Raw genomic sequence first — 27,337 nt, 5'->3', positions numbered from 1 at the left:
GGTGTGTGGTCAGGCGGGGTGTGTGGTCAGGCCGGGTGTGTGGTCAGGCGGGGTGTGTGGTCAGGCCGGGTGTGTGGTCAGGCGTGAGTCTGGGAAGTGTTTATTGAGCTCCCACAGTGGGCGGCCTCCTCTTCACCCTCCCTGCCGTCCAGTGAGACCCGGAGGCCTGAGGTTGTGTGGCAGGTGAGCAGGCCTGGGTTCCGTGCTTCTTGGCTGGCCTAGCATCCTTGTGGGTGGCCAGGCTGGGGCCAAGGTTGGGCAGCAGGTCTGGGCACAGCCTCTGCCCCACAGCCCAGGTACACAGCGCTGTCTCCACTAGGTAGGGAGTCCACTGTCCTGAGGCACTGGCTAGGGAGGGGCACATGGACTCAGGCCCAGGGGCACGGGCCACCCCAACCTGCCCACGCACAGTTCATTCCCCTTGGCTCAGAGCTGTCACCCGCTCTTGAACCTGGCCCAGGTACAGCAGGTAGTACCTAAGGGTGTACTGTGGGGCCGGCAGGCCGGGCACTGTGGCCACTGCCTCATCTGACATGAGGCCTCCATCTCTGGAGCTCCAGCTGCCAGGACTGCTGTGAACAGTGAGGAGAAGCAGCCAGACACCCCATCAGGACAAGCTCTGGGAGACCCTGCTCCCAGCAGCCCGGGGCCCCATGGTTCCTGCTCCTAGCGACACGCAAGGGCCCAGACTGCCCACTTCACAGACAAGAACGCCTATATACCCAAGTCGTGCCCACCCAACTCACCCGAGGCTGTGCGAGGCTGTGGTGGGCCCACACCGTGACTGCAGCCCCCACATCTGGCAGGAGGCAGAAGGTGGCGGTTGAACAGTGCACAACCAGCTCAGGGGGATTGGTGGCCACCAGCTGCTGCAGACGTGGCCGGAAGCGCCCCTCTCTGGGAGGCCAGGTCAGTGTGCCTGGGGTGGTGGACCCACCCGGGAGGCCCCGCCCCACCGATGCCACGCCCCAATGAAGACCCGCCCTACGGAGGCCCCGCCCTCGAAGCGGGCCGCCCTTCACCGTCAGCTTCCAGGCCAGCAGCGGCTCCAGCTCCCTGTCACATGCTTCTCCGCTCTGCCCTTGATGGCAGCTGGCAACTCCTCCCGATACCTGAGGAAGGGCGGTGATGGGAAGTCCGGCCACTATGGCAGGACCATATGACACGCTCGCCCCACCGATCCCTTTATCCCCTTCCACTCTACCCACAGTCCAGGGCTTCCGGCCGCCCTCGGGGGCTCGCGCGCGCCCGTAGCACCTCTCGTGGCGCTCCAGAATGGCAGCCCAGCGACTGGGGTCCTCACACCCCACCGCGCGTGGGAAGCCGCTATGTTCACGCGCAGGGGCGGGGGCGGGGCCGGCTGCTGGGGCCGGGCGCTGGGGGCGGGGCCTCTGCATGGGATTGGCTGCTGGGGGCGGGGCCTCTGCGGATGGGGCCAGCTGCTGGGGGCGGGGCCGGCTGCCGGGGGCGGGGCCTCTGGATGGGGCCGGCTGCCGGGGGAGGGGTCTCTGCGCGTTGGGACGGGGGCGGAACCCCAGGTGGTCGGGACAGGCTGTTGGGGGAGCACGCCCTCAGCGAACCAAGTAAGGCATCTCACTGGGAATGTCGAATGTGTGTGGCGGCCGCCGCTGAGGCCGGTTCCGAAGAGACCTCAGCAGGGCGGGCCAGGGCCTACGCGAACGCCGACCCTTAAGAGCGCGGGGACAGGGAACTGGAGCGTTCCTCCCAGCCCCCGACGTCGCGGGCCCAGTGTCCCCGTCCAGGCTGGTTGGGCGCACGCGCGGCCACACTCGCCCCCACGCGTGCGTCCCCGCTGGTCCCGCCCCCGGCCGGAAGTTCCGGCGGCGGAGCTGGGCCGGGCCCGAGCGGATCGCGGGCTCGGGCTGCGGGGCTCCGGCTGCAGGCGCTGGGCCGCGAGGCGCGGAGCTTGGGAGCGCAGCCCAGGCCGTGCCGCGCGGCGCCATGAAGGGCAAGGAGGAGAAGGAGGGCGGCGCACGGCTGGGCGCTGGCGGCGGAAGCCCCGAGAAGAGCCCGAGTGCGCAGGAGCTCAAGGAGCAGGGCAACCGTCTGTTCGTGGGCCGAAAGTACCCGGAGGCGGCGGCCTGCTACGGCCGCGCGATCGTGAGTGCGCCCGTGCGGGGAGGGCGGCGGCGGCAGCGCCGGGGAGGGCCAGGCCCGCGCCCGGCCGGCCCCACCGAGGGTCTGGCTCCTCTGCGGGGCGTGTCCTGGGTTCCCAAAGCCCAGCCGTGGTTCTGGAGCCCAGCGCCGGGTGCCGGAGAACGAGGGTGGGATGCTGGATGTAGGCCGGCCGGGTGGGGGGAGGGCAGGGGCCCTCGCCCTTTGAGGACCCCAGTTCCAAAGCCCGAACTCTCCAAAGATTTGGAAAACTTTACAAAACCAAGTGGAGTCAAGCGGATAGGCTCAGCCAGTACTCCACTGTCTGCAGATCCTTGGACCCAGGGGCTTTGACAACTGAGAAGCCTAGTTTCTTGATTCTAGCCAGGGCGCAGAAGCTGGGACGGGCCGTGGGACAAAGGGGGCATGCTGAGCCTGCGCCCTCATGCGGCTGGCCCGGCCTTGGTCCCTAGACCCGGAACCCGCTGGTGGCCGTGTATTACACCAACCGGGCCCTGTGCTACCTGAAGATGCAGCAGCACGAGCAGGCCCTGGCCGACTGCCGGCGCGCCCTGGAGCTGGACGGGCAGTCTGTGAAGGCGCACTTCTTCCTGGGGCAGTGCCAGCTGGAGATGGAAAGCTATGATGAGGCCATCGCCAATCTGCAGCGAGGTTGGCTGAGAAGCTGCCCGGTTGTGGGGCCCCTGGGGCCAGGCGGGTGGACTGGCCAGAGCGTGACCTGAAGCCCCCGTTCCCCAGCTTACAGCCTGGCCAAGGAGCAGCGGCTGAACTTCGGGGACGACATCCCCAGCGCTCTTCGAATCGCGAAGAAGAAGCGCTGGAACAGCATCGAGGAGCGGCGCATCCACCAGGAGAGCGAGCTGCACTCCTACCTCTCCAGGCTCATTGCCGCAGAGCGTGAGAGGTGCGACCCTCACCCCAGGCCGCCCTGTCTTGGGATAATTCTGAATCACCGATTCCCAACACGAGTGTTTATCGAAGGCTTTACTCGCAAGCAGGAAACGTGGGGAAGAAATGTGGATGTTAGCCCTGAGGTTGGGGTGTGTCAGACATCTGGCCAGGTCCATCTCTGACCGGCTCCTGGTCAACCCCCAGGGAGCTGGAAGAGTGCCAGCGAAACCACGAGGGTGATGAGGACGACAGCCACGTCCGGGCCCAGCAGGCCTGCATTGAGGCCAAGCACGTGAGGGTGCCCCCCGCCCACACGTGGGTCTGTGTGTGTGTGCACGTGGCGTGGGAGCATCCCCGCCTTGTGTTGGGTCTGTGCCCCATGGAGGAGGGAGGTGGGGTGTCTCCCCCAAGCGCAGCGCTTAACTCTTCACAGGACAAGTACATGGCAGACATGGACGAGCTCTTCTCTCAGGTGGACGAGAAGAGGAAGGTGAGTGTCTGTCGCTTGCTGCCGGTGGGTGGCAGGTGCTTGAGCAGTGCCCCTTTCCAGCCTCTGACCGTGTGCCCGTGCCACAGAAGCGAGACATCCCCGACTACCTGTGTGGTAAGATCAGCTTTGAGCTGATGCGGGAGCCGTGCATCACACCCAGTGGCATCACCTACGACCGCAAGGACATCGAGGAGCACCTGCAGGTGAGGCTGCGGCTGGGGGAGCAGGGCCAGCGGCGTGATCCTGGGCCCAATGACTGCCCTCTGCCCTTCTTGTCACTGCAGCGTGTGGGTCATTTTGACCCCGTGACCCGGAGCCCCCTGACCCAGGAACAGCTCATCCCCAACCTGGCTATGAAGGAGGTTATTGACGCATTCATCTCTGAGAATGGCTGGGTGGAGGACTACTGAGGTTCCCTGCCCTGCCCGGCGTCCTGGTCCAGGGGAGCCCTGGGCAGAAGCCCCCGGCCCCTGTACATAGTTTGTGTTCCTGGCCACCCCGACCCCTTCCCCCAAGTTCTGCTGTTGGGACTCTGGACTGTTCCTCCTCTCAGCATAGGTCTTGCTGGGCCGTGATCGTCCCCCTCTGTGGGCTGGAAAAGCAGGTGAGGGTGGGCTGGGCTGACGCCACTGCCGCCACTATCTGTGTAATAAAATCCGTGAGCACGAGGTGGGACGTGCTGGTGTGTGACAGGCAGGCCTGCCAGCTGTTTTGGCTACCCGAGGAAGGTGGAGATGAAGACGCTGGTGTCAAGGTTGAGCGTAGCATGCCACCAGCGGTCGGGGAAGTACAGCACCTGGTGGAGGAAGGGGGTGCAGCAGAGATTAGCTGCAGGCCTCTGGCCTGGCCTGGCCCTATCCTGCCAGCCACTGACCTCACCAGCCCGGATGGTACACTCCAGAGGCCGTGCAGATGGTGGCAGGGCTGGGTATGTGTCCCGGAGCCAGGCCAGCGTGGTCTTGTTGGGGTGGAACTCTGGCGTCTTCTCAGGTGGGTAAAGGAACCAGCGCTGGGGGCACAAGCAGCAGTGTCAACCTTGCCCGTTTTGGTCAGTGAGCCCCAAGCCTCAACCCCCGACCCCGTGCTGACCTTACGACCGTAGATCACCTCTGAGTACCCGGGCCCATGCCAGTGGAAAGGCACCCCCGAGCCGGCTCCTGTGGGGTTATGAGCACCTGGTGACCAACCCATTTTGTACCCACCCTCAGAAGCCTCAGTCTTCCCCAGTCCCAAGAAGCATCCACCTGCGATTCCAAAGCTGTAAGCTGGAGCGGTTCCCAGCAGACCAAATGGGGGCGGGGAGTAGTGCCGAAAGAGAGAGGCCCACTCGGTGAAGTTGTTGTCCCCGAAGAAGTACAGAGTGTCTGCCAACAAAGACGGTGGGGACAGGGATCCTGACACCTGGAGACTTGAAGCGTCCTCACCCCCTACCGCCGCCTAGCGCTGACTCACCATTGCCCAGGGAGGTGGGGTCCTGGGGGTGCAGCAGCTGCTCCACATACTCCTGGAAGGGCAAGTCCACTGCAGGAAAGAGGGGTCAGGACCGGCTGATGCAGCCGCCCCCGGTGTTGGCAAATGGGCGGGCCGCAGGGGTGGGGCCGCTCACCTTTGTGGTAGGAGTAGGTGTTGGCGGTGCTCAGCCGGACCACTCTGTGCCCAAACGAAGCCAGCAATCTTTCACGGGAGCACAGGGCCCGGAACCTCTGCGGGGGCGGGGAGGGGGCTTAGTGGCCGTGCCCAGCACGGGCGAGAGTGGCCAGGGACGGACGGGCGCGCGCTCACCGAGTTGTCCGTGAGTCCCTGCAGGATGACGGGCCTGACGAAGGCGTACCTGGAAAAAAGGGCAGAGTCGCGGCCAGGCCCGACCGCCACCCTCGCCGCCTCAGCCCCACGCGCGCGCACGAGGTCAGGGGAAGGCAGCCTCGGGCGGTCCGGGCAGACGGGCGGGTGAACAGGACGCGACCTCCGCGATCAAGGGCGCACGTACTGCTGCACGAACTCCGCGTAGGTGAGGTCGCTCCGACGCTCCACCGTGCAGCGCTCCTCTTCCGCCACGGCCCCCGGCCCGCCCAGGCGCCTGCGGGCACAGCTGGGTCAGCCCGCGCCCCGCCCGCCGCACGTGACCCCACCGCCCGGCCCCTCCCGGGCCGCTCACCACCCGCCGTCGCCCTCCGCCCCGGAGCCGGGTAGAGCCACAGCCGCCAGCGCCCAGAGCGCGAGCAGAAGCGACGCCGGCGCCATGAGCCTGCCGCCCTCAGGCAGCCGCGCTGCACGCCGGGAACCTTGGGCCCGTCCGCCAGCCATTGGCCGGCAGCTTCGTCGTCGTGGCAACGGCCGGGAGCCGGGACGGATCCCGGAAGTGACCTCCTTTGGCCCGCCCCGGAACAGGCCTCTACGGGAGGCACTGGGAAGGCCGCCCGGAGAGCAACTATAGGCGCCGCCGGTTACCATGGCGACAACCCCGTCGAAAACCTCCCGCCCGCCAGCTCCACCGCGGACATACGGCGAGCCCGCCGCGCTATGGGATGACACGCAGTGCTGACAGCGACTCTACTTCCTTTATTGGGGTCTCAAGTTCCAGCCTCCGCCCGTCTCAGGCACAAGACCAGGCGGGGTTCTGCACGCGGCCGGCCGGGCAGTCAGGTCCCCGGGCCCCAGGCAAGCCCAGCAGATGCCCCGTCAGGAGTACTCGCAGAGGTGGCCGCAGCCTGCGGGACAGTGGGAGCTGCCTTCCAGCCACTTCATGATGTGCTGCAGGTGGCCGCCGTGGCTGCAGCCCTGGCACCACACGAACAGGCCCTTGACCACGTGGTGGCAGACGGCACACATGCTGGCGCAGCGGTGGCACCTGGGGGCGGGCAGGAGGGAGGGCGCCTCAGCGGGGGCTCCTGCGCTGCCTGCAGGCCCCTGCCCCACCTCCCGACCCCACTGCCCCACCTGTCGCAGACCCAGCCCCGGCTGCTCATGGGCCGCTTGCAGTGGCTGCAGTTGACGTGCAGGGTGGTGGAGGCCTGGTTGAGGCAGCTAACGGAGCGGCTGGTGCTCAGCTTGACGACCTCGTTGGACACGTTCCAGAGGCGGAAGCGCTGCAGCAGGTCGATGTAGGAAGTGTACCAGTGCTCCTGGGGGACAGAGCGCCCGGCAATCAGGATCTGGGTGCCAGGGGCGGCGCTGCAGAGGGGGGAGGCCCCGCCCACCACACACCTGGGTCTGCTCGTCGATGTCCTTGCGCACCCGTTCACCCAGGACGATGAGCACAGACACAGCCATCTGCACGTCGCCCTGCTCAGCGTAGAAGTGCAGCATGTCGCGCACCAGCACGCCAAAGAAGTCGGGCGGCAGGCGGCTGTCGTACAGCGCGTGTGAGACGGACAGGAGCGAGAAGGAGGAGTCCACGGGGGCCAGGGAGGCCACATCCGCCTCGCTGCCGCTCACGTGCGGGGAGTCGGCCTTGTCCTGCAGGTGCTCGGGCCCGGGAGGGGTGTCCACGATCTCGTGGCGCAGCGGAAAGGCCTCCTGCGGCAGCACGCACTCAGGGTCCTCGGCTGGAAGGCAGGGACCAGCAGAGGCTCTGAGTCTGTCCTCCATCCGCCTCTGAACCCCACCCTGCCCGGACCTCCACTCACGGTGCGCGTGTTCCGGATCCAGCAGGTACAGCTCGTCCTCCTCACCTTCCACGTCACCCAGCAGGTAGTCGGCAGGTACGTCGCTGCCCTCGGTTTCCTCGTTATCTGCCCGACAATGGGGCAGGCATTCAGGGTCCTCTGCGACACCCCCGCTCCTCTCCCATCAGCACCCCTACCCACCCCAGCCTACCCTCATTGGTGATGAGTGTGGCCGAAGAGTCAAGCAGAACCGTGTCGCTCCGTGCATCTCCTTTGCCGCGCTCCAGCCGCGTCTCACTGCCCAACCCTGGGGCCATATCCTTCAGGTTGAAACTGGGGGCAGGAAGGGCCCATGGGTGGGTGGGCTCCAGCAGCCCCAGCCCCTGGGGAGAGCTGCCCCCGGCATCTACCTGTTCATGAGCGGCAGGCCGCAGGAACCACCCTTGCCCACACTGTGGTTGAGGTTTGCAGTGGGCACCAGGCCAGGGCTGCAGTAGATGATCCGCAGCATGGTCCACGTTTGCGCAACCTAGGGGTGGGCACTGGTTACTTGTGGGCGTCCTGGACACCCAGCACCCCATGCAGGTCCCCCTCTGCCTGGACAGTCACAAGCCCTCAGCATTCAGCTGCCCCTGGTACCCAACGTCCAGGCCCAGCCCAGGTAGGAAAGCTGAGGCTCATGGGAAAGACAAAAACCCCAGTCCCCACCCTACAGCAGCACAGAGGAAAACACAATTGGGCAGTGGGGACCTGCGGGGCAGCTAGAGATGGGCATGGGAGCAGCAGCTCACGGCTCCACCGCTGCTGGTGCCTGGAGAGCTCCAGAAGCAAGGGGGAAGAACAGAAAACTCGACTCCCGAGACCCCCGCCCCGCAGAGGACACTCCCGGGTCTGGCCCACCCTGGAACCCTGGCCCTGTGTGATCCTGACACCCTCAGCTACCGAGGCAAGGGCTGTTGGCGCCACTGGCTGGAGTCCATTGCGGAGCTTAAGGTGGGGTGGGCGCAGCTGACGGAGGAACCAGCCCCTGCCCTGAGGTCGTGGCCCCGGCCCCCCCAGGCTCAGCACCTACCTACCTGGTTGCGGCCAAGCTCTCGAGCCACCTTTGCATTGTGGTCACAGAGCTCGGCCAGTGGCCGGCCAGCCAGCGCGTAACGCTCAGCTGTGTCCACAAACCAGCGCATGCTGCCGCCACCTGGCTCCGTCTCAAAGACACTGAGGGCACTGGAGGCGAGGCCTGCGAAGGGCTCGGCAGGGTCCAGCTTGCGCTTAAAGAAGATGGGGTGGCGCCGGTCGCCAGTGTAGGGCTTGCGCCCCGCCTCGGTAGCCACAAGGCTCTCCTTGGCGGCGAAGGCCAGGTCCCCGAAGAGGCCGTAGCAGAGGCCCTCGGGGTTGGCGCGCTCGACGGGCTGGCTGGCGTCACGGAACAGGTGCTGGCACAGCGAGCTGTCCTTGGAGCCAGACAGCAGGAAGGACGGGTCGTGGGGGTGGCGCCAGGCGATTCCTGTGGTGACGTCTCGGTGCTCCTCAAACATGGCAGCTGGCACGAAGGGCCGGCGCACGTCCCAGACGTAGATGTTGTGGTCCACCATCATGGAGCACGTGGCCAGGTGGTGGCGGCACTCTGGCCGCCACTTCACGCGGGCCACCGAGGCGATGGTCTGCACACAGTGCATCTCCTTGGCACGGTGTGTGGTCACATCCCAGACCTTCACCATCTTGTCACGCCCTCCCGTGGCCAACCAGCCCCTGTGGGAAGAAGGCCCACCCAAAGCCTCAGTGGCCTTTCCTGCAGAGAGGGGACCCCCCCAGCTCTGCTGCTCCGGACTGTCTCACGGGTCTGAGGCAGTGAGAGCTTACTGTCAACCCACTGCCACCTGCATCCCCATGCCACACCTGTCCTCGGGGTGCCAGTCGCAGCAGAAGACGGGTCCATTGTGGGCTGTGAACATCCTCTCGCACCGGTCGGGACGCCGGATGTCCCAGAGCTGCACATTGCCGTTCTCAAAGGTGGAGGCGAAGGTGAAGTAGTCCCGGATACTGAACTGCACGTCCCGCACGCTCTCGGACTGGCCTGCAGGCAGGAGGTCGATACAGGGGAAGTGACGGGGCTGGCTCACGAGGTGCACCCTCAGAACAGCTGTGGCATGGTGTCACACACCTGCCTGTGGCCCAGAACAGAGGCCCAGAGGGTAGAGTGGACATTCCCAGGATCTGCCCAAGGAAGCAGCCACACAGAGTCGCCACAAGAGCCTGGGCCCAGGAGCAGGACGCCACGTGATTTTTCACACATACTCCCGGGCCTCATTTGCCCTAGATTCTGCATCCTCCATCGGTCCATGAGCAAAGCTGTGGTGCAGCCTCAGGATGCAGCAGCTGAGCACTGAGAGAACAGGAACCCACCCAGCCATCGCCCACTCCCACGGTCCTGTGGGAGGCCCAAGGAGGTGCTGAGGAGGGTGCCCCAGCCTTGGCCCAGTCCCTTCACCTGGAGATGGAACTGCCTGGTCAGCCCCAAAGGACTGGATGAGTCAGGGCCCAGGTCCACCCTAGGGGACCACCACACCAAGAGGCTTCAAGGGCGGTGCCCAACCTTCCTCCAGGGCCCTCCAGGGGAAGCAGCTCAGGATTTGTCTTTTTTTTTAGACAGAGTCTCCCTCTGTCACCCAGGCTGGAGTGCAAGTGGCGCGATCTGGGCTCACTGCAACCTCTGCCTCCCAGGTTCAAGCAATTCTCCTGCCTCAACCTCCCAAGTAGCTAGGATTACAGGCGTGTGCCACTGCGCCCAGCATTTTTAGTACAGACGGGGTTTCACCGTGTTAGCCAGGATGGTCTCAATCTCCTGACCTCCTGATCCGCCTGCCTCGGCCTCCCAAAGTGCTGGGATTACAGGCGTGAGCCACCGCGCCCGGCCAGGATCTGTCTTAAGTGGCCCGTAAATTATCTGAGGCCCCTGAGGGCTCCGCCTTGTGCTTCATACCTAGTCTCCTCCAGGTGAACAAGGGAGAGCTGACTCAGGGCAGCCATCAGGGAGCTGGGCCTGTTAGCAAAAGGGCCCCAGGGCACTGGACAGCAAACCCACCTCCTCTGCCTCCCTGGACCAGGAAACCTGGAAGTCCTGGCAGAGCTCCTGCTATGAGGCAGCCTCTGCAGTTCCGATGTGAGGGAAGGGGGTCAGTGGCTCTCTGTTCACCACCCGGGGTGGCTGGGAGACCGCTGGGGCTCTGCCCTCCCTCACCCGACACCTAGCCTCAATTTCTACTGGTCTCATCTCTTGCCTCTTCCCACTTCACTGCCCTGGCTCACATGCCGTCCAGCCCAATTTGCTCCATCCCTCCCCTGCCGATTCCCTTTCCCCCTGAGGAAGCCCTCTGGGAGTGATCCTGAGGGCCTCTGATGCACGGAGCCCTTTTCCGCCTGCATGGACACGCTGGGCACTGGCAGAGACGCCCACCTGCCCTGACCTGCCTCTGTGGCCTCACCAGAGAAGGTGCTGACAGAGTCCTTTCTGCGGAGGTCAAAGCACTTCATGAAGCCATCCTGGGAGCCACTGAGCAGCACGTGGGCTTCCGTGGGGTGGAAGCAGACTTTGTTTACCGTGCGCTTGTGTTCTGTGAACAGCTGGTCCTGCTTGTTGCGGGACGGCCGGCCCAGGTTCCACGTGACCACCACGCCATTGGTGGCTGCTGTGGCCAGCAGGTTCTCATCCATCTGGTGCCAGACCACGTCAGCACAGCTCAAGTTCAGCGAAGGCTTGCGCCCCACACGCAGGTTCAGCTTCTCCACGAACTGTTCCTCCTCGATGGCATAGATCTTGAAGATGCTACGGCCTGCCACGACCACCTGGGCTGCGTCGCGGCACACACTGATGGCATTGGCGGGAGCATCCAGGTGGCAGTGCATGGTGCGGCCTGTCAGCGCGCTGCCACCCAGGGCTGTGGTCACACGGGACATCTTCTCCATGGCTGCACAGGTGATGAGGTCAGGGGTCAGGAGGTCAGTGAGGTGGGCTGGCCTGGTCAGCCTGGGTGGGTCATCAGTTCAGACCTTCCACCCAGGTTGGGACCCCAGAACTGCCTGGGCCCAGGCTGGTCAGTCTTAGTGAGCCAGTCCAGGGCTGTCCATCAACCAATCAGCCTGACAGGCAAGCTCAAATTCACTGGAGTCCGTCAGTCCAGCCCATCACTCTGGCTGAACAGTGAGGGGACTCCCTAGCTTCCCTTAGGCCTGTCAGTTTCATGTCTGACGTCCACGGAAGACCCTAGCTGGACATTCCCGGCCCAGGCCACCTCTCGGTCCCCCCATCAGCCAGATCTGGGCAGTCACTAAACGCTTGGTCAGTCAATCCCAGCAGGGGAGCGAGGAGACTCCCGCTGTCCACACTGTCAGCCCTGAGGGCGGCGGGGCTCTAGGGAGGAACAAAAGAGGGGAGGGAACAGAGGGCTAGAGGGGCCCGGGGACTCAGGCGATAGACGCGGGAAGGGCCCAGAGGGACCTCAAGGACCGAGCTACTCAAGGAGCTCGAGGTGTCTGGCGGGACCGGAGGCAGGAGAGAAGCCGGCGACCCCGGAGTACAGGGTTCCTGGGAGCGGCGCAGAGGTTCCCAGGCACAGTGTCGCGGGGGAGCGGACGCTGCGGGACGAGAACCGGAGGGCCCGGGGCAGCCCTTTTCCCCCGCGCGAACCCCAATCTTTCACTAAAAGCGCAGGGCTCTCCGGAACCGCCGCGCCGGAAGCCGCTGTCTTTCCCGCCCCTCGCCGGAAGTGGTCCTTTTCTTACCCGCCCGTCTCAGGAAGGCGGCACACACTCTCGCCCGACACCACGAAAGTTCCGGGTCAGGGAGCTCCGTTGGCAGAGGCCAGGAGAGGCCCGGGATTGGGGTCTGCGGGCCGCCCTGGGCGTTGCCATTGCGCTTCGGTGCTGTGCTTGTGTGGTTTATTTATTTATTTATTTAAACGGAGTCTCGCTCTGTCACCCAGGCTGGAGTACAGTGGCGCGACCTCGGCTCACTGCAACCTCCACCTCCCAGGTTCAAGCGATTCTCCCGCCTCAGCCTCCCAAGTAGCTGGCACTACAGGCGCCCGCCACCACGCCCGGCTAATTTTGTATTTTTAGTAGACATGGGGTTTCACCATGTTGGCCAGGCTGGTCTTAAAACTCTTGAACTCAAGCAATCCTCTGGCGTCAGCCTCCCAAAGTGCTGGGATTGCAGGTGTGAGCCACTGCGCCTGGCCTGTGTTTTTTAAGTCTCAATTTCACTATTTTAATGCCATCACCTATTTTAATCCCTAGGTCCATCATGACTTCTGGTCATCCCTAGACAAGTTCCGAGTGCCCCCAGTCTTCCCCTCCTTCCTCACTCCTGGACCTCGGGAGCAGCCTCCCAACAGCTTTCCTGGGTCTGTCGTTCCCCTCTGATCTGAAACCCGCACAGAATTCAGGCACCAGGTCTTCTGCCTGAGGCCTCTGGCAGCTCCCACTGCGCTGTGAATGAACCCCAACTCCTGGCCTCTGTCTTCCCCTGCGTATCTCCAGCCACAGCAGCCCCCTGGCCTCTGCCTTCCTCTGCCCACCTCCAGCCCCATTCCCTCCACGGCAGCCTCCACCCCCATTCCCAGCCTACCAAGCCCTTTCCTGCCTCAGGGACATTGTATGTGCGATGCCTCCTCCACAGAGAGGACCTCCCTGACCACTGCCCTAATGGGCTTCTCCATCACTGTGGCCTCCACGGCACTTGTCACCACCCATTCGTTTGTTTACTGGTTGTTGTCGGTCACATACGAGTGTGAATTCCACTAAGGCAGGAGTCACATTCTGGCTCAGTCCCCACTGAATGCCCAGTGCCTGACACACCTGTTCAACCAGTTGCCCTCGTCCTTTTTTTAAAACTTTTTGAGACGGAGTTTCACTCTTGTTGCCCAGGCTGGAGGGCAATGGTGCAATCTTGGCTCACTGCAACCTCCGCCTCCCGGGTTCAAGCGATTCTCCTGCCTCAGCTTCCCGAGTAGCTGAGATTACAGGCATGGGCCACCATGCTGGGCTAATTTTGTATTTTTAGTAGAGATGGGGTTTTTCCATGTTGGTCAGGCTGGTCTCGAACTCCCGACCTCAGGTGATCCACCCTCTTCGGCCTCTCTAAATGCTAGGATTACAGGCGCGAGCCACCGTGCCCAGCCTCAGTTGCCTTTTTCGACCTCTCTTTCTCCCCTGGGTGTGAGCTGTTGTCTGCTGTTGGTGCATTGTGTAATCTTTGGCAACATCCTTGTCCCTGCCTGTTACTGTGCATAGAACAGGGCCCATTTCTGCCTCTCTGGAAGGGCACGCTAGAGTCTAGATACGTTGGAATATTATGTGTAGTGACTTTAGTGTTGTCTCTCCCTTTAAGGAATGGGAGGTCCTCTGCCTTCCATGTAGTCACTACTGTTTCCATTCTACCATGTCGGCATCCAGCCTCTACCCCTTTGTTGCAAGAAAGAATAAATCTGATAAGAGGTACAGGAGAATCCCGAGACCTGGGACGTGTAGGGCAGATATGCCCGCCTACACCGTTGTCTGGGGACCTAAAAACAACTCAGACACATGTTTTTACAACTTTTTTAATATATATTTTTATAAACAGGTCACGTGATAAAATAGCACAAGAAACACTTACCAAATATAAGGTTATATCTTCCGCATATACAGGAGAATGAGGTTGTTATGTACAATAAGAAAATGACTTTAGGGGTTGGTTGGTTTTGTTTTCCTCTCTCCCCTTAATTTTTCCTCCTACAGTCGTTGGAAATATCACAGCTTCAGTTGCATTAATACTTTGGGCAAATGGACAGCTGCCCCTCCCCACTAGGGGTTGTGGGGAGGAGGGGCTGGAGAAACTGGCTCCTGACCACTCAGCCCTGGAGCTTCCTGGGGCTGGCACTCCAGGGACAGGAAAATCTTTGGGCTGTTGATCTGTTTCTGATTCAACAGCATCTCTCTCTCTTTCTCTCTCTCTCTCTCACTCTCTTTCTCTCTCTCACTCTCTGGCTCTCTGGAAACTGGTTACTCTCTTCCAACCAGATAGGGAGTGTCCCAAGATTGGGTGTGGGTGTGGTATCTCCTGGGGCTCAAGGTTGGGATGGGAAGGGGTCCCAGCCCCCTCCTCAGCGACGGCTGAGATTTGCCAGCATCCTCCAGGACTTCCAAATGTCTCGGACCGACAGAGCACGGTCAGAGCCCATTTGGGCAGGCAGAGGTTTGGGAAGCTGGGGAGGGGTGAAGTGGTGGGGGAGCTAGAAAGGAGCCCTCCCTCCTTGGGGTGTCCAGGGTGTGCTGGCCACTGGAAGATTGGAGTCGCTGACCCAGTGCTGACCCTGACCCTTGGCTGGGTCCACTCTGCAGATTCCACCTGAGGAGACCCGCCCAGGGTGAAGCTCGGTGCCCAGGCCTGAACTGAGCCCGGCTGGGTGCAAGGGCTGAGGTGAGGTCGGCCCAGGCCTCTTTCCAGGCCTGAGGGTGGCTACAGCTCCGGGGCTTGCGAAGTGCCTGCGCCACCCCTGGGTTGAGGCCGACCGGAGTCAGCTGGGATCATGTTAATGACTCCAAGTGATCGCCAGCCCTTTTGCCCTCTCCCTGCCCAACTCTGTCTCAGCCTGGCCAGGGACCAAGGCCGGGTTTCGGGGCGGACAGGGGACTGCCCCACACAGCGGCGAGGAGGAGGAGAGGCCGCGTGGGTCAGGCTGGATGGGTGAGGAGGTGGGGGTGGGGCTTGGGCTCTGGGCGGCGGGCCATGGCTTTGGCGGTGGCCTGTTTCCCCTGACACCCCTCGGAGGGCTCCAGGCATGGTGCGGTGGAAGATGCAGGAAGCCCGTGGGGCTCTTCTGGGCCCGTGTCCTGGGGGACCCAGCCCCCTCAATGCCACTGGGCCCTGCCCGGGGTGGGGGGACAGTGGGAAGACAGAGCGGGTGTGGCGGGGAAGGCGGTAAGGGCACAGTCTGGAGAGCTCAAAGCGCCCCCCCAAGGACCGAGCCCCGCCCCCCAAGCGGGAGGGCGAGCGAGTGATGGCGGCGGCTGTGGCTGTGGCGTGGCGGAGGGCGGCGTGCAGTGCGGGCACGAGGGGCATGCACAAAGTCCCCGAGTGTGCGTGCGTGCGTGGGGCGGGCCCACCCGCCGCCCCCCCCCGCCCGGGGCGGGGCGGGGAGGGCGGAGGGGCCGAAGGTCGGGGCGGGGCTTTCCCTCGGCTCGCCCCGCCTCCCGCGCTGGGCCGGGGGCGCGGGGGCTCCCCCGGGCGCAAGGCGGGAAGAGGGGGCTCGGCGGCGCCCCGCGCCCCCGCCCAGGTCATGGCCGGGTTCCCGCGACCGGGGCGGGGGCCCCGCGCTACTCAATGACGAGGCAGCGGGGCAGGTGCTGCGAGAAGTACTTGAAGAGCTCGGGGGTGGCCCCGGGGCAGTTGGTCAGCTCCAGCTCCTCCAGCTCCTGCAGCTGCACCAGGCCCGACAGCCCGGTGGTGGTGAGCAGCGGGCAGCCTGCGGCGGGGTCAGAGGGCGGCTCAGTGCGTGCGGCCCAGGGCTCGGGCGGGGACGGCGGGGCCGCGTCTCCCTCCTCCTCCGCCTCGGACCCGGGACTGTGTGTCCGCGCCGGGTGTGAGTTTGCACAAGGACCGGGCAGGTTGGGCGGGTGGACTAAGTGGGGGTGGGTGGTCACTGCCAGCGTCAGAGCAGAAACGGGGGTCTCACCTGCCAGAGACAGGAGGCGCAGACTCCCCAGGGCCAGGAGGTGCTTCAGCCCGAAGTCTTGCACCTGTCGGGAGTGGAGGAGCGACTTAACGATTTCCGCTCGCACCGAGGCGGAGGGCACCCTGGGGTCCATGGAGGGCTAGGCGGGTTCAAGCCCAGGGTTCCTCAGTGCCCCCCGGAGCCGGGAGGCGGCTGGGAAGTGCTGGTGGGGGCCGCCGGGACCCCTGGGTTCCGCTTAGGTCGGCTGCTGGATAGGGAGGGGCCCCAGACTGTCCCAGGATCTGAGTGGGGCCGGGAGCTCTCCCCGCGCCCCCACCTCCCCGCCGATTCCCCAATCCCGGGGCATGAGAGCCGGTACCTGGCAGCACCATCGCAGGTAGAGGCTGCGGAGGGACGACATGGTGGACAGATAGCTGAGGCCAGTGTCGGTGATGCGTACACACCTGTGGTTGCACCAGAGGGGACCCCCACCTTCAAATCACCTGGCCCCGGCCCTCCCTCGTCTTCCTGGGAGTGCCCCTGGCGTGAATCCCTTCCTGCCCCACCCGGAGCAGCCGCTGGCCCCTCCTCGCTCCCACCCACCGGGAAGGACAGGGGTCCAGCCAACCCGTGCTGCGGTTCTGCCCACTCCCCAGGCGCTCTGCCTCCGAGGGCTCTGCCCACCGCGCCACAGCCCCGGCCCCGCTCCGCACCGCACCGCACCGTGCAGCCCCGCCCCGGCCCCGCCCCGCCCTGTGCTACCCCGCCCGGCGCAGCCCGGGGGCGCGCACCTGTCGAGCACGAGCTCCTCCAGGCGGTGCAGGTCGCAGGCCACGTACTCCAGCGCCATGTCGGTGATGCGTGGGCACCACGAGAGGTCAAGGCTGCGCAGCTTGCGCAGGTTCTCGGCTACGAGCTCCACGCCGTCGTCGGTGACCTTGGAGCAGCCCGAGAGGCTGAGCGCGGTGAGGTTGGGCAGGCTGTGCACCACGTTGACCACGCCGTGGTTGGTGATCTCCCAGCAGGAGAGCAGGCGCAGCGTGTGCGTGCTGTGGCCCTGGCGCGCCGTGAAGTAGGCCAGCGCCGTGTCCGTCACGTGGTAGGCCTGCAGACTCAGCTCCGCCAGGTTGGGCAGCAGCTGCGAGATGGCTGCGATGGCGTCGTCGGCCACGTTGATGCAGTCACTCACGCTCAGCGAGGTGATGCGCGCGCTCAGGCTGGACCACAGCCCGGCCTCGGTGAAGTCGTTGCAGCCCGACAGCTCCAGACGCACCACGCCCTGCATCTGTTCAAGCATAACCTGCAGGCGGGCGGGCGCCGGGTCAGGATTGCAGGAGAAGGGGTGGAGCCCGCAGGGAGGAAGCAGTAGGGTGTAAACATGCAGGGAGCTGAACCCTGAAAACATTTGGCAGTGTGTGAGGAGGCGGGGCATCGGGACGAGAGCCCAGGGCCTGGCCAGGGCAGATGCCGGGGGCGTTGGCACCAGTGTTACAATTAGATTCCAGGCCCTGCTGCCAGGCGGCTCCTCTGACCTCTACTCCTAGGGATCCTTTCCCAGCTGCCCCTCAGCTTCCCCTAGCATCCTCCCTACCCTGCATTTGTATTTATTCATTCATTCATTCATTCATTCATTCATTTTGAGAAAGAGTCTTACTCTGTTGCCCAGGTCCCAGGCTGGAGTGCAGTGGCATGATCTCAGCTCACTGCACCCCTGGCCTCCTGGGTTCAAGCAATTCTCCTGCCTCAGTGTCCTCCCAAGTAGCTGGGACTACAGGTGCCTACCACCAGGCCTGGCTAATTTTTGCATTTTTAATAGGAACAGAGTTTCACCATGATGACCAGGCTGGTCATGAACTCCTAACCTCAAGTGAGCAGCCTGCCTCCGCCTCCCATAGTGCTGGGATGACAGGCTTGAGCCACCGGGCCTGGGCCCTGCATTTAATCCACTGCCCTGCTGCTGCCATCTTGAAAATCTTGATTGTCTTTGAAAAAGGGACCCACATTTTCGCTTTGCAAGAAGTCCCCCGTAGTCAGTCCTTTCCCCCACCCCAAAGCCACCATCCTCTCCAGCCCCCACAGGGTTGCTGCTGCCCGCCCCTACCCCCCAGCCCTGCCCTGTGCCCCCCACCACCCAGCCTGGGCGCACACCCCCCCACCCCAAAGCCACCATCCTCTCCGGCCTCCACAGGGTAGCTGCTGCCCAGCCCTGCCCCCCAACCCTGTCCCCCCACCGAGCCTGGTGCACACCTCGAGGCCTGCGTCCGTGATGGTGGAGCGCTTGAGGCTCATGGCTTTGACACCCTTCTTAGAGAGGGCATAGTTGTCAATGAACTCACAGATGTCCAGGTCGGAGACGCCAACCAGGCAGAAGCCCTCGAAGCCTCTCGCGGCAAAACCCTGCAGGTTCACGAACTCCTTCTCGCCACCAGGCAGCACGTTGTAGAGCTCCTTGGCGTGCAGCACCGGCGTGAGGCCTGCCCAGAACTTGGGCTGGTAGAGCACGCGCCGCCAGGCCTTGCACACCTGGGCCAGCACACACTTCTCGCAGGCCGAGAAGTACCAGAAGAGCCCATTGAGGATCTTCTCGTCCGTGGCCAGCGGCGGCCGCTCCGCTGGGGGCCCGGGTGCCAAGGCTGAGGCCGGTCCACCTGCCGGGGGGCACGGGCCCCCGGCCAGGGCAGCCCGGGGCAGTGGAGCAGCCAGGCTGGGTGGTGGGAGGGTGGGTGGGGGTGGTGGCTGGCAGGGGCGGTTCTTGGTGGCTGGTGTGCCCTTGGTGATGCTGGCCGCACCCAGGCCGTTGGGCTGGCCTGGCAGCTTCACCAGACCGTTTCGAGGCAAGCATGGAGGCTTGGGGTCGCCGTCGATGCCCGGGCTCGACATCTTCCTGGCACGCTCTGTGGATGAGGGCCGGGAGGGGGAGTGAGTCTGTTGCTGAGTCTGGAAGGCTGGGGTTGGGGGCGGGCGCAGAGGGGCTCCTTCCCTCCTTGGGCGTCCCTATGGTGCTCCCGGAACCACCAGACAGAGAGGATGGGAGTGCCTGCCTCTCCCTCCTGGACTGTGTGCAGCAACAGGAAGCTGACCATGGCCACTCGTGGCACTCACTGGGCACCTACGGTATGCACTGAGCTCAACCTGCATTGCCCATGGACACCCTCTTTTTCTTTTTGAAACAGTTTCGGCCGGGCACAGTGGCTCACGCCTGTAATTCCAGCACTTTGGGAGGCCAAGGTGGGCAGATCATGAGGTCAGGAGATCGAGACCATCCTGGCTAACATGGTGAAACACCGTCTCTACTAAAAATACAAAAAACTAGCTGGCCATGGTGACGGGCGCCTGTAGTCCCAGCTACTCGGGAGGCTGCGGCAGGAGAATGGCGTGAACCTGGGAGGCGGAGCTTGCAGTGAGCCGAGATGGCGCCACTGCACTCCAGCTTGGGCGACAGAGCGAGACTCCATCTCAAAAACAAAAAGAAACACAGTTTCACTCTTGTTGCCTGGAGTGCAGAGACACGATCTCGACTCCCTGCAACCTCTGCCTCCCGGGTTCAAGTGATTCTCCTGTCTCAGCCTCCCGTGTAGCTGGGAATACCTGGCTAATTTTGTATTTTTAGTAGAGACGGGGTTTCTCCATGTTGGTCAGGCTGGTCTCAAACTCCTGACCTAAGTGATCCACCCGCCTCAGCCTCCCAAAGTCCTGGGATTACGGGCATGAGCCACCGTGCCTGACCGGACACCTTTTTGTCTGCCCAGTGAGGCCAAGAAACACCGACACTTTTTGGCACTTAGGTACCATGATGCCCATTTTACAGAGAAGAAAATGGAGGTGGACCTGGTGAGGCCAGGACTGCTGTCTTCACCTCTCCTGCTGTGCCATCCACTGTAGGTACCCACCAGGCCCCACCCCTCTGGGCAGGCCAGGGGAACTGAAGGGAAGGGTCTGGGGTGGCCTCTGGCCCCTCCCCTGCAGGGTGACTGCGCAGCTCTCAGGAGGGGCTCTGGTGCTGGCTCTGTAGCTACCCTCCACATGCACAGGAGCTTCCCTGGCTCAGAATCTACCCAAGGGGCTGGGTGCCGTGGCTGATGCCTGTAATCCTAGCACTTTGGGAGGCCGAGGCGGGTGGACTACAAGGTCAGGGGTTTGAGACCAGCCTGCCTAACACGGTGAAACCCCATCTCTACTAAAAATACAAAAATTAGCCAGGCTTGGTGGCAGGCTCCTGTAATCCCAGCTACTTGGGAGGCTGAGGCAGGAGAATCACTTGAATCCAGGAGGTGGAGGTTGCAGCGAGCCGAGATCACACCACTGCACTCCAGCCTGGGCAACAGAGTGAGACTTTGTCTCAAAAAAAAAAAAAAAAAAGAAAAGAAAAAGCAAACCCAGGCAAAGAAAGGGCAGGCATCTTCCTAGGGTTTGCCGTGGTGCGAGTATGGTTAGCCCTGGACACAAGCTGTCGCTTTAATCTTCTGCCCAATGAGAATGATGCCGTGATAACTGTACCCATTGCACAGATGAGGAAACTGAGGCCAAGGCTGGGCAAACTGCCTGCCCGAGGTCATGGCCAGATAAGTGCTGAAGCCAAAGTTTGGGCAGAGCTGGCTGAGGAAGGCCATGTGGAAGTTATCTTCAGGCCAGCGACATCCACGCACAGGGTGGGGTAGGACCAGTTCCGGGCACCCTCCTCAGGCCTCCAGTCTGTGAGTGGGTGGCAGGGGGCACTGGGCACAGCCACGGAAAGGAGAGGTGGGACCCTCACTGTGCCTCCATCTGCTCCGCAGTCCGGATCTCCTGCCACCCCCACCCCGACATCCGGGGAGGAGGTAGAGCCCCTGGGGTCACACGCCCTGCCCTTGAAATGGGCCCCACCCTGGCTCTGTGGTCTTGACAAGCCACTTCCCTTCTCTGAGCCTCAATTTCCTCACCTTGAAGCCTGGGGAGGTGACGGTACCTGCTTCCTTGGGGCATCGCAAAGTGAATGAGCTCAGTGCGTGGCTCATAGCAAGGGCTGGGAGAGTGACGTCTGAGCCCCATGGCCCCACTCCAGGGCAAAGCAAGATGCATCTTCCCCAGTCTTAGGTGACTCCAGGACTAAGCCTGAAGCCTCATGTAGGTCCTGCCTTCCTGCCCCAAAATCTCAGAGGAGGGGCCAAAGCCACTCCCAGCCCACCCTGCCCCCTCCTGCCATGACCTCACTGGGAGGTCCCTTGGAACCACCAAGTGGGTGTCTGAGAGTCTCCCACAAAGGTTCCAAGGCTTGGGGTGGGCCCTGGAATATGCAGAGTCTCAGGAAGAGGACGGCTCAAATCTTTTTGGCTGAGTGTCCCTTCTGGGGCTACAGGGCCTGGCCAGCTCCACCACAGAGAGTGGCGGGGTCTCGGACGGCACTGCAACCCCAAGGCCCGCAGCCCATTCTCCATAATCTGGTCAGGGCGGAGGGGAGGCAGGGAGGCAGTGGGAGGTCCTGCCCTGCTCTTCCTAGCACCAGGCCCCCACATTGGCTTCCAAGCCCCAGACAGGGCCAGTCTTGCTACCGGTCCACATCTGGGGAAGGGGTGTAGACCGGGCGGGACCAGGGGTCTCGCCAGAACACGTGGCCCTCATGGCCGAGAACCCAGCTTTGGGTTTAAAGTCCTTCCTGCCCTAATGGCAGGAGCCCCAGCTCCACCCTCTGTACCATTTCCCCCTCCCCAAGGTGTCATTCGCGTCCTGGAAGGTGGGGCCGGGCCCTCCACAGAGGAGGCACCCACAGCCGGTGACCCCCATCATGTGCCCATGATCAGAAGGCGCGGCCTCCCGGAGGCTGACATCACAACGTTTGCAAGGGCCGGCTGGGGTCGGCACATGTTCCGACCTCACGGCCGCCCTTAGGGGTGGAGGGGTCGCTACCTCAGGGTTCGGGTAAGGAACACGAGGCTCTGAGGAGTGAATTTGCCCCAGGTGTCCGGGGCGGCCTGGCGCGGGGCTGCCTCGGTTCCCTCCCAGAGCCGGGGAGAGGGGATATCGCAGGATGCCGGCGCCCGAGGGGGCAGCACCAGGCCCACGGCCGCCCCAGTCTAAATATCCTCCGTGCCCCTAGAGCGGGGACCCTCGCTCCCCACACCCGGAAGCGCCGCCTTCACCGCCAGGGACGCCTGGGCCTCCGCAGATCCCGCCGGCCGGGGCGCCACCCGCGCCAGCACCATGGACAGCGGCCGCCCCAGCCGCGCGCTCAGGACCAGGCCCGGGCCGGCTCCACCGCGGACAGCAGCGGGGTCGGGGCAGCCCCGCAATCCCAAATCCCGGCAACCCCCGCTCAGCAGGGAGGGGCCCCGGGGGCGAAGGGTGGGGGAGAAGCCGGGAAGGATCCGGAGGAGGCGGCGGGGGCGGCGCCAGGGGCGGAATAATCCCGGAGCAGTGCCGTTTTAGGTTGAAAACGCTCCCAGTCATGGGCCTGCACGTGGAGCGCCGGGGCTGGGGGAGGCATTCGCAGGGCTCCTTTCCCGCCCCGCTCGGGAGCTCACGTTTGCCGGCGCCCACAGTCCCGTCCCCACCTCCACGCCTCAGGGTCGCGATGGAGAAATCAAGCCGCACTTTGAGAGCCCACAGGAGGGAGGGGACAGGCTGAGGAGCGGCCGTCCGGGTATGGGTCCGGGGCCTGGCTTCCCTCATCCACACCCGCAGCGCTGCCAGAAGGCGCTGCTCTGCCTGTGGTCAGCTCTCGACCCGTGTGCTTGGTGGGAGCTGCATCCCCGCACAGGCAGCCCCACTGCTCCCCAATCTCGCGTCCACGTTCCTGCCGGCCCCCGCTGCTCCTCACACTCCCGGCTTGACTGACTCAGCCCGAGAATCCCCCACCCCGTAGCTCAAAAATGCAAACAGCCACACACTTTGGCCCAGGCATGGGCGCTGTGGGAGAAAGCTGAGCTCACAGTGGAGACTGGGGTCTTTCTGCTCGTTAAGCGAGAAGTCCCTGGGGGCTCAGACAAGGGCCCCTCTGCCTGGCCCTGGCCCCACCCACCCAGCCAGACGGTCACCAAGGAGCCGGTTCCCATGGCTCACAGAGCCCCCTTTCCTGCTTGGTGACTGTGAGAGCCCTCGTTCCACCCAGAGGGGCTCGGACGACCTGCGTGGGCTGCTAGGGACTGCCTCTCTCTTTAGGGACAAGCAGCCTGGGTGCTAATACGGGGAGGGGAAGAGGCTTGTTAAGAAGGTGGCCATGCCTGCACCATCCTCAGCCTCAGCCCCTGTGGTGCTGGCTCAGCTTGAAGTGGAATTCTGTCGAGGCTCCTGGGCTCAGCCCAGGGGAAAGAGAGAGAGGTGGCCCCACCTCTGCTGTCTTGTCCTCAGCAGCCTGAGCCTGGCCTGGGAGCTGCTGGGGAGAGGTGACCGTGGCCTCTGTGTCCTCCCCAGGGGACGCAGTGTGAAGCGTGTGGCCAGAGTGAGCCTGGGGAGCACGGTGGGGCCCGGGTGCTCCTGGGGGCCCCCACACGTACATGTCCAGCGTCCAGGCTGACCATTCCCAGACGGCCATGCGGGGGCCCCACAAGAGCTACCTCTTCTTCGAACCAAGTCACTGAGCCCAGAGACCTCAGCTCCTGCCCCTTCCCAGCCCCGGTGCCACGGCCCAGCCATGCCATTCCTCCTCCCCTGCCCCTCTGCCTGGGCACACGCCGTTCCCCCTGCTTGCCTGGCAGGGTTTCCCTGCCTTTTAGCCCTGCAGGCTCTTCTCCTCCATCCTTCAGCTCCTGGTGTGAGGTGGCCCCTGCCTCCTGCTCTGGGACCCCCAGCTCTTGAGAAAGCGTCTCCAGGGTCTTGCAATCACACGGGTCATCATCACTGTCCACCTGGGGTCTCTCCTCCTGGCCTGAGAACTTGAGGACAAACAGCACCAACGTGCATGGCCTCTGCATGTTCGTAGAATGAATGAATTAGGGAATGAATGAATGAATGGGGAATGCGACCCGCTAGCTCGGTCACGCAGAAAGGGGTGCAGCTGCCAAGGCCCCCGGAGGGCTGATGGAGGATTGGTCAAATTTAGGAAGAGGCCGGTCAGCGGGGAAGGCATAGCTCGGGAAATTAATCCGGATCGTGCCATGGCCAGTGTCTGCGGGGAGAGTGGCCTCTGGGGTTGGGACTAGGTTGGTACCTGAGTCACTGAGAGGGCTCCCAAGACCCCGGGGCTGGGGTGGGCCTTGGAATACACAGAGCCTTCAGATGAGGAGGGCCCATCTCCTTTTCAGCCGGCTCCCTCTTGAGGAGCTGCGGGGCTGAGGAAGTGGCTGCCCGTGCTCCACCATCTGGCCTGAGCCAAGAGAGGGAAGGGGGTCCTCCTGCCCTGCTCTCCCTGGCACCACACGCACCCCTCCTCTGACCCGCCAGAGTCCTTCCTTCACACACTGCCTAACCAGGAGTGGGGAAGCAGAGCTTGCAGAGGGATTTTCCAGAAGTTACATAGAGCTAGGACTGGCTCCAAGAACCCCGGGGGTGGCTGATTCCCTCTACCTGAGTCCTGGCCAGGTGTACCTCACAGGGTCCTCGCTCTGCCCTGTTCTGCCTCATGGGGTCTCAATGCCTTCCTGCTGGGCCCTGGGCTGGTGGTCTCTCCAAATACTGCCCTCATCCTGCAGGGTCCCTGGCACGGCGCTGCATTCCTTGCAGAGGCTGCACACCGCGTGCCCACCCTGGGACATCCTTCTTTTGGACGCATGCCTGGAAACCTCACCCCTCAGCGCCCCCAGTTTGAAGGTCTCTTCCCCCATCTGTGGTGCCCCCATCTCTGTCAGCATCAGACTGGGGCACAGCCTAACCAAACAGTCAGCCCTCACAGAACCTCAGGGACCACTGAGCCCTGCCCACGGAGGGCCTTGGAGCTCGGCAGGGCCCTGGTGGCCAGAGAAATGCACATTGGGCTCCATCTGCAGCGGCAGCCCCAGAGCCTGGGTGACAGCCGCGGTGGCTGGGGATTGGGGACAGGGTGCAGGCTGACACATTCCGTGGCAGCCCCGTGATGCAGGCACACCCGTGTCCCTGCCACTTGGCACGTGGCACAGCGGCAGAGCTCCTTTCCCGCCCCCAGTTTGAGATGCTTCTGGGGGTGCACCAGGGGCTCTGAGGAGGGGCACCATGGCCCAGCAGGCACGTGGCCTCAAGAGAAACCCGTGTTGCTGCCCCAGCAGACTGAGGGCCCATGGTCAAGCCCAGGGCAGCTCAGCCTTGCAGGCTGGACACCCTGGGGAGTGGGTGCTGGGATCCAGGCCTCATCTCACCCCTGCTTGGAAGAGCATGAGCACTCTCAGAGGCGAGGCCTGGACCCCTAGTGCCTACTGCTCCAGGCAGCTGCCACAAACCATCACCCCTCTTTCCTGCCCGGTGAAGGAATGAGGCCTGAACCCACACACTGCAGCCAGTTTGGCCGTTGGCTCCTCCTGCACCACTGGTAGGGAAGGCTCAGGTCACCTGCTCACCCACAGAGCTCCCTTCACTGCCACCCCAGTCATGGGAGGCACAGCAGTGGGTGCCCACATGCAAGGAGATGGGGTCTTCGGGTGGCTGAACAGTGCCACCTGGGTGGTACATCCCTAACTCTCGGCAACACAGGGCTTCCTGGGTCCATGTCCAGCTGGTTCAAGGGCCCCGTCCCTCCCACCCACGAAGCCGTTTGTGTCCTTCTCATCAGTGGGAGGTAGGACTCATTCAGCCACCCCGGAAGTGGGTGTGAGCTGGAGGCGGTGAGTCTGTCGATGGAGGGGCTGAACTCATGGGTCTGGCCCCAGGTGAGCGGCAGTTGGGGTGGCAGGGAGCAGGGAGTAGAGCAAGTTAGTCCTAGGGTCCCCCACACAGCCGCGTTTGCAGCTGGGCCTTGAATTTCCCTCCCCTCCAGGCGGCTCCAGGTCCAGCCCTGTGTCCACCTCTGGCCAGGCCAGCCAGGTTCCACTAGGCCTCTGCCCTGGCCCAGGAGACAGAAAACCCCTCAGTCTCCTGGCCTCACCCAGGCCTTCTGCTCCAAGGCTGCTGTCCAGCACCCCGCCGAGGGGGTGGGCTGGGAGAGGGCCCTGTGTCCGGGGAGGCCTGAGCTGCCCCTGGCCATTGGGCCCTCGGATGCACGGGTGTGGGGGAAGGGCCTGAAGGAAGAGGCAGGTGAGGTGGCCTCCGCCATCTGCTCCTCCTGCGGAGGGCAGGCTGCCCGAACAGAGCCTGGAGCCTGGGAAGGGCCTGGAGTGGCCGCTGGGCCGTGCAGCCCTCTCTCCTGAGGTGATGGGTGGGGAACGCTCTCCACCCACCCAATCCCTAGGAGGACACGGGACCCCTCCCGGGCAGATCTGAAGGTGCCGTTTCCCTTCTGAGGCCTCCAGCCTTGGCCAAGGCCCGGTCCCGCCTCCAGAACCAGGAAGGTGCCAGCCTCCCCCCACCCTCCCCTCCCGCGGGCGGTAGCTCAGCGCAGGCCCCAGGTCCAGAAGCCGCCCGCCCGCGGAGGGCCGCCCCGCAGGCCGCACATCCACGCGACCCCCGTGCAGTTTAACGGTCTCTGGCCTGTCACTTAGGTCCCGGGGCGCCCTCTGAGCCCACCAGGCGCCCGGGGTGGAGGCCGGGGGCCTACAATTCCTCCTTTCCGTGTCCCAGGTGGCACTGACCCTCAGCCCCGGCCAAGTGGCCAGCGGGGAGCGGCCCTCTTCCAGGCCAGGGGCCGGGGCGCGGGGCTGCGGGAAGGCCAGGCAGGGACCGAGGCCCAGCGGCCGCGGGGGAGGTGGGGAAGGGGCTGCCGTTACGTAAGCCCTTCCCGGGCGGCGACGGCGCGGCCCCCACCCCCACCCCGCCCCCTCCTCATTGTGGCCGCCGCGGAGGTGCGGCCTGGCCCCCTCCCCGCCTCGCAGCCCGGCCGCACGCGCACCTTACCTCGGCCCGGGCTCCTGGCTCATGCCACGCTGTCCGCCGGGCGATCTCCCGTCATGGGGAGCCCGGCATGGGCGTCGGCGCGCGGGGGCCGCCGGGGTGCTGGACTGGCCGGCAGGGCCCGGCCGCGCCCTGCGCCCCGCGTCCCGGCCTGGCCGGGCCCCCTCGGCAGCGCACGGAGACGAGCTCCCCGGTGGGAGAGGATCGGCCGCCCCAAGCCTCCCACCGGGGAGGCTGAGGCTGTGCCCAGATAAATAAGGCCGCTTTGCAGGGAACCAGGCGGGCGCCTCCTCCTCCCCTCGCCCTCCCCGCGCTCCTCCGCGGCCGCCGCCGGCGCCGCGCGCGCCCCCCGCCCGGCCCCAAACGCCGCGCCCTCGCGCGCTCCCGGCGTGGGGAGCCAATCCGGGTTCGCGAGCCCGGGCGGGGGCGCCGAGAACGCCGAGCCCCGCCCCCGCCCCGCCCCGGCCCCCGCGCGCGGCGCGCTCCCGGCACGGCGTCCACGAGCACGCGTCAGGCCCGGCACGCGCCCCCGCCCCGCTCACCGCGGGCACCCGCACAATAACAAACCCTGGCGCGCGGCGGGCGGGGAGGGCACGGGAGGCAGAAGGGAGGGCGAGGGGAGGCGGGAGAGCAGGCGCCGGCGGGTGGCCCCGGGGTCC

The 27,337-nt window shown here is 64.4% G+C and overlaps 5 protein-coding genes across 12 annotated transcripts in view; 2 read left to right on the top strand and 3 right to left on the bottom strand.

Moving 5' to 3' along the window:
• Nucleotides 1-1,726, top strand: part of RHBDL1 (rhomboid like 1) — a 4,998-nt gene extending 3,272 nt beyond the window's left edge. For both annotated transcript variants that reach the window (XM_058434208.1, XM_058434207.1), the window contains 2 exons: nt 807-909; nt 1,211-1,726. In XM_058434208.1, coding sequence (XP_058290191.1) covers nt 807-909; nt 1,211-1,693 — 586 coding nt within the window. In that variant the 3' untranslated portion in view covers nt 1,694-1,726. The remainder of the gene's footprint in view (nt 1-806; nt 910-1,210) is intronic.
• A 98-nt stretch (nt 1,727-1,824) lies between these two features.
• On the top strand, nt 1,825-4,241 carry STUB1 (STIP1 homology and U-box containing protein 1). Its single transcript, XM_032145372.2, has 7 exons — nt 1,825-2,121; nt 2,589-2,787; nt 2,875-3,040; nt 3,232-3,319; nt 3,461-3,517; nt 3,604-3,720; nt 3,802-4,241. Exons 1-7 carry the CDS (start codon nt 1,963-1,965, stop codon nt 3,925-3,927), a joined length of 912 nt encoding a protein of 303 aa, XP_032001263.1. The 5' UTR covers nt 1,825-1,962; the 3' UTR covers nt 3,928-4,241.
• JMJD8 (jumonji domain containing 8) lies at nt 3,106-5,968 on the bottom strand. Of its 7 annotated transcripts, none has more exons than XM_058434211.1 (10): nt 5,673-5,868; nt 5,505-5,594; nt 5,300-5,348; nt 5,124-5,220; nt 4,970-5,038; nt 4,762-4,881; nt 4,607-4,674; nt 4,397-4,526; nt 4,237-4,313; nt 3,500-3,624 (listed from the first exon to the last, which is right to left on the bottom strand). In XM_058434211.1, exons 1-9 carry the CDS (start codon nt 5,819-5,821, stop codon nt 4,267-4,269), a joined length of 819 nt encoding a protein of 272 aa, XP_058290194.1. In that variant the 5' UTR covers nt 5,822-5,868; the 3' UTR covers nt 3,500-3,624; nt 4,237-4,266. The 7 variants fall into 7 exon arrangements, with proteins under 7 accessions (XP_032001264.2, XP_032001266.2, XP_058290194.1 ...); XM_032145374.2 differs by having other exon boundaries at nt 4,392-4,526; nt 5,673-5,864; XM_032145373.2 differs by lacking the exon at nt 4,237-4,313 and having other exon boundaries at nt 3,106-3,624; nt 4,392-4,526; nt 5,673-5,867.
• Nucleotides 5,969-6,061: 93 nt separating this feature from the next.
• WDR24 (WD repeat domain 24) lies at nt 6,062-11,865 on the bottom strand. Its single transcript, XM_032145370.2, has 9 exons — nt 10,605-11,865; nt 9,019-9,196; nt 8,199-8,871; nt 7,533-7,651; nt 7,334-7,455; nt 7,144-7,248; nt 6,722-7,062; nt 6,455-6,639; nt 6,062-6,365 (listed from the first exon to the last, which is right to left on the bottom strand). Exons 1-9 carry the CDS (start codon nt 11,083-11,085, stop codon nt 6,197-6,199), a joined length of 2,373 nt encoding a protein of 790 aa, XP_032001261.1. The 5' UTR covers nt 11,086-11,865; the 3' UTR covers nt 6,062-6,196.
• Nucleotides 11,866-13,702: 1,837 nt separating this feature from the next.
• On the bottom strand, nt 13,703-27,031 carry FBXL16 (F-box and leucine rich repeat protein 16). Its single transcript, XM_032145369.2, has 6 exons — nt 26,682-27,031; nt 18,060-18,706; nt 16,604-17,112; nt 16,192-16,276; nt 15,834-15,897; nt 13,703-15,623 (listed from the first exon to the last, which is right to left on the bottom strand). The coding sequence occupies exons 2-6, from the start codon at nt 18,690-18,692 to the stop codon at nt 15,475-15,477; spliced, it is 1,440 nt and encodes a 479-aa protein (XP_032001260.1). The 5' UTR covers nt 18,693-18,706; nt 26,682-27,031; the 3' UTR covers nt 13,703-15,474.
• Between the last annotated feature and the right edge of the window lie 306 nt (nt 27,032-27,337).

The sequence above is a fragment of the Hylobates moloch genome, unplaced genomic scaffold (genome assembly GCF_009828535.3).
Source record: "Hylobates moloch isolate HMO894 unplaced genomic scaffold, HMol_V3 SCAFFOLD_23, whole genome shotgun sequence".
Taxonomy (NCBI): domain Eukaryota; kingdom Metazoa; phylum Chordata; class Mammalia; order Primates; family Hylobatidae; genus Hylobates; species Hylobates moloch.
Note: the sequence above shows the minus strand (reverse complement) of the source record. Positions and strands in the feature narration are given on the sequence as shown.